Source organism: Morus notabilis, unplaced genomic scaffold, assembly GCF_000414095.1.
Source record: "Morus notabilis unplaced genomic scaffold, ASM41409v2 Scaffold276, whole genome shotgun sequence".
Taxonomy (NCBI): domain Eukaryota; kingdom Viridiplantae; phylum Streptophyta; class Magnoliopsida; order Rosales; family Moraceae; genus Morus; species Morus notabilis.
The window spans coordinates 540,437-552,910 of record NW_010361626.1 but is presented as its reverse complement, the minus strand read 5'-3'; the positions used below and the strand labels follow the sequence as shown (position 1 = coordinate 552,910).

Sequence of the window (12,474 nt, the reverse complement as noted above, 5' to 3'; positions counted from 1 at the left end):
GGGAAAGAAATTCTGTTACATTTTTTTTTTTTTAACTTTAATTCAAATTCTCTGAAGGTTCCACACATCAATATTGCAAAAGAAGTAAAAGGAGCGAATGAAAACAGGGTGGTGGGTTAGTCGTGAGAATTACACATTTCTCAATCTTCTATGTAGGTACATGATTTAAATTTTGCTGATGAAATTGATGAGCAGTCTTGGCGATATCTGATCTTCATTTTCTATAAGCCATCATAAGATCAAATGTTTCTAGAGTCCTGCAACCAGCCTTGTCATCATAAGATTAATAGTAAGAGAAATTTAGGATTTATAGCAAACTATTACAAGATAGAATCAAAAAAATAGGATTACATGTCTGACCTTTGGTTTGCAAGTACACATTGCCAAAAGAGCTCCTTAATGAGTAAATCGGTCATTATCCGAGATCGACCCGAAAAAAAATAAAAAAAAAAAGAAGAAGTTATTGCAAAAAGCATAAACTTTACTAACTCATGTTTTGATATTCAATACTTGTAGGACTTGGCCTGAATCAATTACACTCCTAAAGGGGAAGAGAAAGAATGAAGTCCCCCATCTCTAGGCTTTCATGTTTTAGTTAAGCTAAATCCCTATAACTTTTGAAGATTTTGCATTGTCAAAAATATTAACCTGGTAACAGGCTCTAAACCCACCAAATGAAGCTTATGGCTTAGGTTCTATCTCGTCGTACTTCCAAAGAATCCATAAAAAGGATCTTATCATCCTGGAAATCAGTATTCTAAGAAAGAGAGAGAGAATTGTGTCTCAAGATATACAAAATACCTTCAGAGTCATTGGAGCCAAGAATACATCACCAAACAACTTTGTCCCGAACATAAGATTCTGACTCCTAACTTTAGCTTCATTACCAACCGTCAAAACGCTATCGTCCACCATAAAGATTAGCATCTCCACTCTGATATTCAATCCAGCTACAACCAGGATCCTTCATAACTTGTTTTTCCCTCATCAGATCTCTTATAGCTCTAGCATCATCCCATCTTTCTAGAGAAGAATAAATATTGCCTAGAAGCACGTATGGAGTAACATCATGTGGGGCTAAACGGAAAAGTTTATCTGCTGCTCTTTTAGCTAAAGTTACATTAACATGGAGCCTGCAAGAACTAAGCAAAACTTCCCATATGACCGAATCATCTTTATATGGCATTCTGTCTATAAGAACTTCAGCTTCTTCAAACAGACCTGCACGCCCAAGAGGATTAATAATGCAGGTATAATGATCCAAAACAGGTTCCACTCCATGTTCTTGCTCCATTGATTTGAATATCTCAATACCTACATCAGTCAATCCTGAGTGGCTACAAGCAGTTAAAACAGCAACAAAAGTTATACTATCAGGTTTCTCACTCAATGCAATCATTTCCTTGTAAAGAGAAACAGCCTCATCTCCGCATCCATTTTGTGCGTACCCATGTATCATTTCATTCCACGTAACAGTATTTTTAATGGCCATTGCATTAAAAGACATATGGGCCTCCTCGATATTACCACATTTGCATTTCCCTTGAAAGGAAGAAGAGTCTTGCACAATAAATTAGTACAGTAGAATAAGAAAATTGGGTGGGAAACATCACATATCAACGCATCTTCTCTAAAAAGCTTCACTGCCTCCTTGTGGTTTCCACTCTGGAAGTAGCTAGATAGCATGGCATTCCATGAACAAACACTTGGGAACGACATGCTATCAAACATTTGGCGTCTGGTTTCTACGTCCCTGGACTTGACACTTACTGCAAGCATATTAATATACGTGACCTCATCTGGCTCGAAACCAAACTGATGCATTCTTTGCATGCATTCTAGTCTCTAGAGCCTTCCTGGTCTGATATGTTTGGCCATACCCAGGTATCATAATGTTCCAAGAAACAACAGTGGCTTGTGGCAAATTAGCAAAAACCTTCTCAGCGGCATTTATGTCTCCATTCTTCGTGTACATATCAAGCAAGGAATTATTCAGATGAAGATCTTCCTCAAACCCGAGTTTAATGGTAAGACAATCTACTTGTTTCCCACTCACATTAGAACAAAAACCGTCATGCTGACCAAAAACACTAAATTCTCTATATCCCCCACTGGCACATACACCCATGATACCCGACAACGAGACAGAATCCATGTTAATCCCTTTCCTCAACATCATTCTAAACAACTGCAATGCCTCCAATACTCAATCCGTCTGTGCTAACCCACTCATCAGAGCTGTGAAAGTGACCTCATTAGGCTCAGACATGTCATAAAAAACTTGAACTGCATCACTAATAAGCTCACACTTAGCATACATAGACAGTAGAGCAGTACTCGCATATTTATTATTCTCAAGACCAATCTTAAGCACAAGACCATGACATTTCCGACCACGCTCGACATCTAGCAGTGCCCCTTACGTACTAAGCACACTGGCCAATGTGAAACGGGTAGGCATAAATCCTTCAAAAATCATGCTATCATAAACGTCCAATGCATCTCGTTCGGACGCATTTCAGACCAAAGCAGTAATCACATTATTCCACGACACGATATTCCTGTCTGGCATTTTTACAAACAGTTGATGAGCTTCTTGCAAATTTCCGGCTTTACAATGACCACCCAGAATGGCATTCCAAGAAAACACATCTTTCTTAGGAATTTTTAAAAACATTTGGTGAGCATAAGCAATGTTACTGCACTTGGAACACAATTCAATGAAACGATTAGAGAGGAAACTGTTGAAGATAAGTCCATTGCGCAGTATATAAGCATGAATAAGCTCCGGTAAGATGGGATTTCTTGTCTATACAAAACTGCAACAAGTTTGCTAAACGGGTGCTGTGGCCAAATTGTGTGATATTATTCCTCTCTTAGATGTATTGCGGTTTATATCCACTCAGGCGAAGGAGGAGAAGTTGGAGTATTTCTGTTGGATGGCGTGGCAATTGTGGTCCGAACGCAATAGAGTCATACAAGCCAAACCAGCGCCAGAAGAATGGCGCTCTCTGAGAAATTTTGAAGAAAGAATAGTTATAAACACCAATTTCTGTTAAAAATTTAATGAAGAGGTTTTCCGTAAACATTTCATTATTCAGAAAGAATCAATATTAAGTTTTATGGATCGAGACCAACGTGTCACAAAGGGTATAATTCGAGAGATTTTTTGTAATTAATCTAAAAAAAATAACAATTCAACAAAACCAGATGAACAATTTAAACGGTTCACAATTGTGTCCGATTGATACGGTATCGAGTTTCTTTTTCTTTTTTTTTTTTTTTGGGTACCATATTCCCATTTATATAAACGTACAAAACAGATTCTTATGCCTATGATATAGCACCACAATTACTCTGATTCTCCTACACCAGCAATGATACGACAGAATTTGTCCACGTCAACTATAATGCTGAAAGGATTTACAAAAACAGTATCAAACTCGTTGGAAAGAAAGAAACGAACTTAAAGACCTTAAAGGGCCGTTTACTTCATTTATTCGAGTTGATATATGATTTTATGTGAAAATTTTTTACTGTAATAAAAAAGTTAAATGTGATTGCTTTTAAGAACTTTTTACTGTAATAAAACTCGAATTTTAAACTCAAATCGATGAAATGAACGGAACCTAAGAGAGAAGCTTCCTTCTTAACTAAGGACTAGGAAGAAGGGAAAAAAAATGTTAAGGCAGTTAAGACTGATTTCAGGTACACATATGTAGGTGTCTGCACAGAATTCTCCCTGCTCGTCAATTGTAATACAGGAATTCATCCACACAAATACGTACAAGTTCTTTATCTCATTTTATTTTGGGAAGAACTCTGTGGTACCTACCAGTAGGTAATCAGAATCATAATGGAAGTTATAAAAGTGTGACTGCTTAATGGGAATTTGCGGAACATCGGTTAAAAACTGTGTCCTACATGTAGATTATCTTTCCATATCCTACCTAAGAATTCTCCGCATTCTGGTAGCAAATATGTTTCGAAACCAATGGATCTACTAACATAATCAACTAGCTCAAATTAAAGAATAAACAAATTAACGGCTCAATCAGTTTGCCTCTTTGACAATGGACACTCCAAAGGAATTTCAATTCAAGAAGAGCCGGACTTTTTACCATGGAATTTCCTGGCCGTCCCAGGCGAAAAACTTCCCATTGTCGCTGCTCTTTACGTTATCAATTATGTGTAAAAGCTTCTGCACTGAGTATTCTTTGGTGAAAAGCTTGCCTTCAGGAACATTTCTCTGAAATGGCCGAGAGAGATCTGTGTCCACCGTGCCCGGATGCAACAAAATGGATATTACCGGATCCTTCTTCCTTGCAAACTCCACAGATATGGTTTTGTTCACTGCAAGAACCAGATGGTGACATTATGAAATCAAAACACTTTTTACATTCAAACAATCAGACCCTATTATAGCTGATGCTTTTTGCTGTATTATAAACCAAATAAAGAATCAAACAAATATTACAGGAGCAGGTCAAAAAAAAAAAATAATAATAATAATAATAATAAGTGTAAAGTGGAATGACATTGAAATATGTCAATCAGCATGCTGTTTATGTATTTCTCTTACCTATGATGGATCACTGACTCATCTTAATCATCAATTCGAAACATGAAGAAAAGTTATATGAACATATTGGAAAAGACTTCAAAAATGCACGTGTACTCATTGATGATATACACACATAACATAACGCAAAAGTATGCATATTCAGGATATTTTCCATAAAGGTGTTGTGAAGGCTATCATTAAGACAAGCTAATTTCTCTCATTTGAAGATTTTACTTTTAATTATTTTTCTTTCAAGGTTACTGAAAATTCATATTTGTGAAAAATCATGAATTCTGTCCGGAACTTCTATTACATATCTTAAGGCTTCCATCTGAGACTAAGGGAGTAAGCCCAGGCAAAAAACTGTGATAAAAAAATTTGAATACAACAAGACCAGTGCATGAGGAATATTCCTAATGCTTATGGAAAGTGGAGAAAGAACAGAACCAACGTTTGGAACTTCAAAGATGTTAATTTCTAATAAAAATTTGAACAATAACAATTGAGCAAGTCAATGCTATGTGTAGACTTCAAAGAAGAAAGTTTACGCTGATTAAGTGCAGATTTTGAAGCTCGATAAGAATGCCAACCCCCTAGGCGATTATCCCCAATAGATCCCACCCTAGCACTTATGTTGGCCACAATTGCAACATCTCGTTCAGTCCCTGAACCTCCTCCAATCTTTAGAAGAGGCCACATATGCTGCTTAAAGAAATGACATACCGAGATTGAGTCAATAAAACAAAAAAAGGAAAAAAGAATGATGCAGTTCTTATTTTGGTCTTAATTCTAAAAGTAGAATAATAGCTCGGAAAGAAATTAAATCCTAGTTGGAATAAGAGCTTTATGAAAGAATGGTCTCACAAAGATATATTTTTCAATAGGAATGCACAACCAATAAGACTTCCTTCTTAGAGAGCCAACGAGGAAATTAATTCTTCTGGGATCATAGTCATAACAAGTCACTCAATAGATTGGCATAAGACTTGTCACTTTTTGGACATCACTTCATGCTAAAAACTTCAGTACGTCTTATCAGAACGTGTATCGACGTTTTAGTTGATAAACATATATACGTAGTTGAACTTTGGCACTCAAAAGAAAATAAATTATGCAGAGGATGGAGTAAGTATTCTAGTCATATCATTCGTTAAAACATCAAGACATTTAAGACGAGTTTTAAGTGAGCAATACCTTGATCACCAAAATAGGACCCACAGCATTAACCTCGTAAGCAAGCATCAACGATGATTTCTGAACCTTGGTCAGTGTTGTTTCTGTACTGGAAATTAAAGACCAAAAGTGACTTTCTGAATGTTGGTGAAAATCATAACCACATCTGATAAAAAAAAAAAAAAGGGAAAATTTGCCATTCCCTCTAATCTAAGCTTCCGGGTTAAGTGATTATGTGAAATTTCTACCTGGTTGCAGTGCATCAGGTAGTGACAGAATCCCTGATGCATTTACTAGAAGGTTTAAAGAGCCATATTTTTCTCTAATCGACTTTGCAGATTCCTGAAAATTGGGAGAACAATAAAATATCAAGAATGTATCCTTTTTCCTTGCCATTAATCTCATTAAAGAATATACAAATATAACAAGACTAATCGGATGCCCAAAAGTAAGCCGGCTTTGTACATGTTCTTTCAGTTTTGGGAATGAAAAGATTAGATAGTTAGGAAAGGAGTGATCTAAAACCTCGATGGTGCTTTCAACGGTCACATCCAACGGTAGAATACTAAGGCGTTCAACAAACTTATTTTTGAGATCATGAAGCCCTGTTGCTCCCCTAGGATTACGGCAAGTAGCAACAACATGCCCTTTCTCATTATTCTCGAGCAGCTGTTTAACCTATACGAAACAGTAACAAACTTCAAATGATGTTGATCAAACCAAAGAGAACCTCAAGCCTGAACCAAAAAGGGGGGAAAAGAGCAAAGTTCTCGCTGAAATTGGATGTTAAATCCTGCTCGCTCTCTTGAGTTTTCCTTTTCAGCCTCAAGATCAAATTCCACATAAGGGTCAATCCAATGCAGAGAATAGAGTAGCAGAACTGCTACTACTAAAATATCGCTACTGACTGCATAACTTAAGTTGAAGACGTATTGGAATATAGTAAACTACCATAAACAGAATATATGGCTGCCAAACCTTTATATCAGACATGAGCAGTTGAGTTGAGCACCACTATAACTATAATTAGAAAGTTTTATCTAATATATCGTAGAATACCCTGAACCCAACAAGCTCTATTCTCAATAAACTCACATAACAGTGTGTGTATAAAAAAGTTTTGCCAAAACCCATAATCTAAAAGAAAGAAAAATGTTAAAAGAAAGAAATGTCATTTCGTATTGAGCCTTGTCTTCCCCTATCAACAAATAGAATACCCACAATTTTTTGTTAGTCCACATATCGTCCAAATGAATAATGCCAATATTTCCAACTTCTTTCTTTTAGCTTCACAAAACAGATTTCTAGACAGAAAGAACATCCCAGTTTGGAAATTCTTATGCGAAATTACTAGCACAAATCCAAGTTTTCTTTCATCTTTTTTATAAATTAAAAAAAAAAAGATTATAGATCCTGATTCCTGAGAAATGCTTGGGATAAAGTGAATTACGAGAAGAGAAATGAAGATCAAAAGAAGCTTACGAATTCGAGGCCGATTCCTCTGGAAGCACCCTGAACCATGGAAACCCCACCTTCCCATTTCATGGCAGAAAAAGAAAATGAGGCTCTTTGGGTCATTGATGATCGCATCAGCCTCAAAGAAAGACGCGTCGCCATGAATGTTCTCTGGCTCTGAACCACGAACTGCATCATCTCTTTCTTTTTCTCTCCCTCTTTTTCCCCCCTTCTTCCGATGAGTGTCTAAGGATGATGATTAATATGGCGGTTTATGGACTTCATACGCTCTGACTAACTGCATTTGCATTGATTCTTTCATGTTAATGTTAAAAAAAGATTATGTTTAATCGGCTTAAAGTTAAGCACGTGGCCTCAAGGGATAGAGAAGCGTGTTCCTAGAGACCAGTCCAATTTTTGGTATCAAATTAACGTCTAATTAATCACCTATGACCATTTCCAGACAATATGACACTACACAATTTACTCAGATCTTTTTTACCTCAAAAGATTCATGGTTATCACAATTAACTTTTTTTATGGGAGTCTAACGTCCTCGTTGATTACACTATTAGTTAGGGTTATGAATCATCTGTAATGACTCGCACCTTTAATGATACTGTTCACTATAAACTTGAGTTTGTATAGTTTTATTTTTGGGTTTCACCTCAAAATACCGCATAACATTCCTTATAAACCATCATCTACAACTATTTAGTGATTTGAGACTGGACAATAAGAGTGATAATTCGTGTCATATGTTATGTTTGTATCGTGTTTTGATCGTTTCTTTTTAAATTTACAGTCAACCCGAAAACGACCCGTGAATCGAAATTTTTTAAAAACCACAATATGAACACGACACGACCACTTTACAGGTTGACACGACACAACACGAAAATGACTCATGACACGAAATTGACACGCAAAAATTTTATACTTTTATTTAGTTTTTTACATATTAAAAATAACTTAAAATTCATAACAGTCTAAAATAAAATAACATCCATTGAAATTAAGTAAATAATAGTATAAAATTTTGAGTATAACTATCATGATATCACAAATTCATAATAAAATCAAAAATATGTAATGAAAGATATATTATTTTTTTTAGTTTTTTATGAGTTTCGTGTCGTGTTCGGGTTAGGCGGATCCAACTCAAAATTGACATGTGTTTTTTGTGTCAATTTCAGGTCGACCCAATTCTAACCCAAACTTTTTTTTTCAACCCTAACCCCTGAAATTCGTGTCGTTTTCAAGTCATTTTATCGTGTCGTGACTCATATTGCCGGCCCTACTGGACAACTTAACCATTTTCAAGTTGTCACGGAGTAACATGGGTCTAACATGGGTAATGAAGCAGGTTTGTGTATCTTTCATATTGGTGGCTTTTTAGTCAAATATGTTACTTCAAGTAACTCTAGAATTTTCAAACTTCACAATCTCCTTCATGTCCCCAGTATTACTCAAAATTTGGTAAGTGTTCCTCAGTTTTCTAAAGACAATTTTGTGTTTTTTGAATTTCACTCTTTGTTTGTTATGTCAAGGACCAAACCATAGGAGTAATGCTAGTACAAGGGACTCTTAGAGATGACCTTTACCATTTTTAGCTTTCTAACACTATTTGTTGTAATGTCCGGAAAAATCAAAAAATAATGAGTATATTTAATTATAAATATTTCCATAACTAAGCAGTTTATTTCGCAAAAAAACATAAGTTTAAGATTTATAAGTACATGCTAGAACTTTCAAGTCTCATACATAGATCATTCTATATATGAATATCAGTAAACATGGTTTGAATTTTTATATTTAACAGAAATTATTAGTAATTTAAATTGTACTTTGCCCTTATTCTATACATTCACATTATGTAAAGTACACTTATTCGATATCTCGCTATAATAACGGTTCGGATAAGACTATTTTATTCTTAATGAAAATGACGGCCCCGTTCATTTTACCGATTTGAGTTTAGAATTTGAGTTTTGTTATAGTAAAAAGCTCTTAGAAACAGTCACATCTAATTTTTTTATTTCAGTAAAAAGTTCTCACATAAAGTTACATCTCAACTCAAATTAAAAACTCGAATCACCAAGCTGAATGGGCCCGACATGTACTACTAATATTTTAATTAAAGATTCAATAACTTTAATTAATTTATTACGGATATATTTTCATTATTATTTTTGAATATATCCTCTTGTATATAACACTTATATACAATGTTTAATGACAAATAAATAATTATGAAATGTTAATGATATTCATAAAGTAGTACATCAACATAAATATAATGAAATTTTAATTTAATATATTAATAATAAAATATCCAATAACAACACATGCATTTAAGCATTTTTTTTTTTTCTAATAGTAAGGTGGTGTTATGTATGAGTGAGTGGTTCTAGCTTTCAAACTTCTAATTAATTGAACGGTCCTATTACAATCTCAATTGCATATATATGTAAAGTGTCAAAAGAAATAAATTTTGATCGCGATGCCCAACTATATTCTAATGGTTTAGAAAGGTTTTATGCGATCCAGTAACTTAATTCATTGGACCCATGAACAAAGACACAAAAATGATAATTGATATGCGTACACAAAAAGATATACACCAGTAAGAGGTGCAGAGTTCAATATTGTAGTGAACTAATATTTATAATAAAACACGATTCTCAACCTACCTATTTTAATTTTACCAAAATAAGCTAAAAGATATATAATTTTTTGAATAAAATATGTTATAGTAAAGTTTATTCAAATATTTAATTAATTAGTATAATTATTTAAATATTTAAAAATAGCAACAATAAATCAGCAATTTAGTATTGCCTTTATCATTATAATTATTATAATACTAAGATTAACAGCAATAAATCAAAAATATTTTAAATAAAACAAATAAAATTATATTATTTTTCAGTATTTTAGTTTAAAAATATTATTATTATTGATCTTAAAATTAGAAGAAGAAAAATTAAACCTATAAATATGAATATTAAAGTACATCTACTTTAGTTATTATGCATTTCCACTACAGTTTACTTTTTAAACATCTAAATTTGTGCTTCTCCTATTCACAACAGCTTTAAAACAATTTAATAAACACCCATCTACTTCTAATCATAGCAACTTTTAACTAACAACACAGTTACAGTAGTAAGATTTTAATTAATTATAATCCGCTCATCATTGTCAACGTGAGGTTTATTCTTGAAGTAGTCAAAAATTAAGAAAGTACGAGATAATTAGAGACATTTGGTTCATGGATTAGAATCATGATATTAGAATTATTTTTGATTTACGTGTATTTTTTGTGAGAAAAAATACTGTAACAAATCATGAACCATGATTCGAATCGGGGTACGAATCTCCTAACCAAACAACCCCCAAGAAACAAAAAAGTTACAATAATATTATTTGGTACAAGTTATTCACGGGGATTGGAGGATGTATACTGTTGATAGTAGTGTGCCAACAATGATATCACTGTATAATAACAATTGCTCATTGTTCGTGCTACTAAAATATATGCCTATGACATAGATCTATGTAATTGCTTGATTATATAACTCGGAAAATTTTGTCTGCGCAATTATGTGCACTAGGAAACAAATGTCTTTAAGGACGACAACAAATGATGTTTCTGTGCATGTGGTTTGGAGTTTGTTGGGATTGTGAGAAGTCAAAAAATGCCTAAATCTTCTCCTAAAGTTACAAATATAACCCTTCGGGATAGTGTCAATTTTTTAGATTTTATTTTCTCTTAATTTGAGTTTTAAAAAGTGAAAAAGAAAAATTAAACACGTGGTATAAAATAAAAATTGTAAGGGAAAAAAAAAAAGGAGGAACACAAGTAAAACAACAGTTAGATCTTGAAGTAATTTTGAAGAATGTGCAGTTAGATCACCTTCATTTCTCCACATTCATATACGTACTCTAATATATCTAGACTTATTTTGATTAAATTTCTAAACATTATTAAACATTATCCAGACATTTCCCTGAGAAGAATATTATATCAACCTGCTGATAGAAAATAATATAATAGAAAAACCCCTAGGAGCTCAAATCTCAAATACAACGTGTATATATATATAGATATTGTCTCCGGTCTCATCAATAAGATGGTGCCACCAATATAACTTGTAAAAATAAAAACGTGATATAATATTTATTTAATTAAACATGAATATTAAAAAGCTGTAACACCAAAAAATTTAACTATTTCGGATTAATTATAAACTTTAATTTAGTTATAATTTAATACAAACGTTGGAAATGTATAATAACAGTGGAGATAATTGAATAATATGTCTCATTTTTTTATTATGGGTATTACATTACGTAGATGCAGTGTTATGTTTTGACTTCTACATGATATGTTGTTGGTGGGACTGAAAACAAACCTATTTATATGTGTATATATATATACATTTTTCGTTTGCTAGAAACCTTTTAATATTTTTCCTTGCTGTTGATAATATCAAAATACTCGAGTTTTCAATGTGATTAACCACACAAACTATAAATGAAATAATGAAGTCAAATAGAAAATGGGGAAAGAAGATACAAAAGCATTTTTCGACTAGACTTTAAGAGTAACTATCTAGTAATGATTGGAGGTCAAAATTGTCAGACTAGAAATCTTTGACCTCATTTATTTTACGGATTCGAGTTTTCAATTCAAGTTGAAATATGACATTTTTTTAGAGTTTTTTACTGTAGCAGAAAAAGTTATATGTGACATTTTCTGAGAGTTTTTTACTGTAAAAACCTAGAATTGAAAACTCAAATCGGTGAAATAAACGAGGCTTTATGACTCCAATTAACACATTTTTTTCCTTTCGGAAACAACTGAAATTAACACATTTTGGGGTCTGTTGGCATGCATAGCAAAATAGTTGATTCTTCATTATATATGTATATATATTATGTTTTCAACTATGGTTACTCATTAAAATATTTAATAAAGTGGTGAAGCCGCTTTTTAGAACTATATATATATATATAAGTGAGTGAAAATGGATGGAGGGCATGTATGGCATCAATTATGTCCCATTTCCATCTTTTCAAAATCATGACCACAGTCACTCCCATAAACCCAATTGCACCTAGATCATTTCCTTCAAATTTCACATAATGGCTCTTGTTACCCCATCTTATCAAAAAGGATGAGCAAATCATTTGATGGGAAATTTTGGACTGTTCAAGTGACTTGGGGTCGAATGGGGATAAGCAAAAATATTTTAATATTACTAAAGTTGATGGAT

At 33.3% G+C, this 12,474-nt stretch overlaps 1 protein-coding gene and 1 pseudogene across 2 annotated transcripts; both read right to left on the bottom strand.

Moving 5' to 3' along the window:
• Positions 1-89: 89 nt before the first annotated feature.
• Positions 90-2,977, bottom strand: LOC21408634 (annotated as a pseudogene).
• On the bottom strand, positions 2,942-7,437 carry LOC21408632 (C-factor). 2 transcript variants are annotated; one of them, XM_024167029.1, is made up of 7 exons: positions 7,220-7,437; positions 6,263-6,415; positions 5,986-6,079; positions 5,759-5,841; positions 5,113-5,266; positions 4,122-4,353; positions 2,942-3,011 (listed from the first exon to the last, which is right to left on the bottom strand). In XM_024167029.1, coding segments are annotated over exons 1-7 (888 nt in total). In that variant the 5' UTR covers positions 7,391-7,437; the 3' UTR covers positions 2,942-3,010. The 2 variants fall into 2 exon arrangements, with proteins under 2 accessions (XP_024022797.1, XP_010098517.1); XM_010100215.2 differs by lacking the exon at positions 2,942-3,011 and having other exon boundaries at positions 3,829-4,353.
• Between the last annotated feature and the right edge of the window lie 5,037 nt (positions 7,438-12,474).

What these genes read in the sequence shown, in the direction of transcription:
- LOC21408632 (XM_010100215.2), bottom strand. Translation starts at nt 7,390, where the DNA reads ATGATGCAGTTCGTGGTTCAGAGCCAGAGAACATTCATGGCGACGCGT. An exon ending in GAGGAATCGGCCTCGAATTC is followed by an intron (nt 6,416 to 7,219) that starts GTAAGCTTCTTT and finishes TGTTTCGTATAG; the next exon opens with GTTAAACAGCTGCTCGAGAA. An exon ending in GTCCTATTTTGGTGATCAAG is followed by an intron (nt 5,267 to 5,758) that starts GTATTGCTCACT and finishes TTCTTTAAGCAG; the next exon opens with CATATGTGGCCTCTTCTAAA.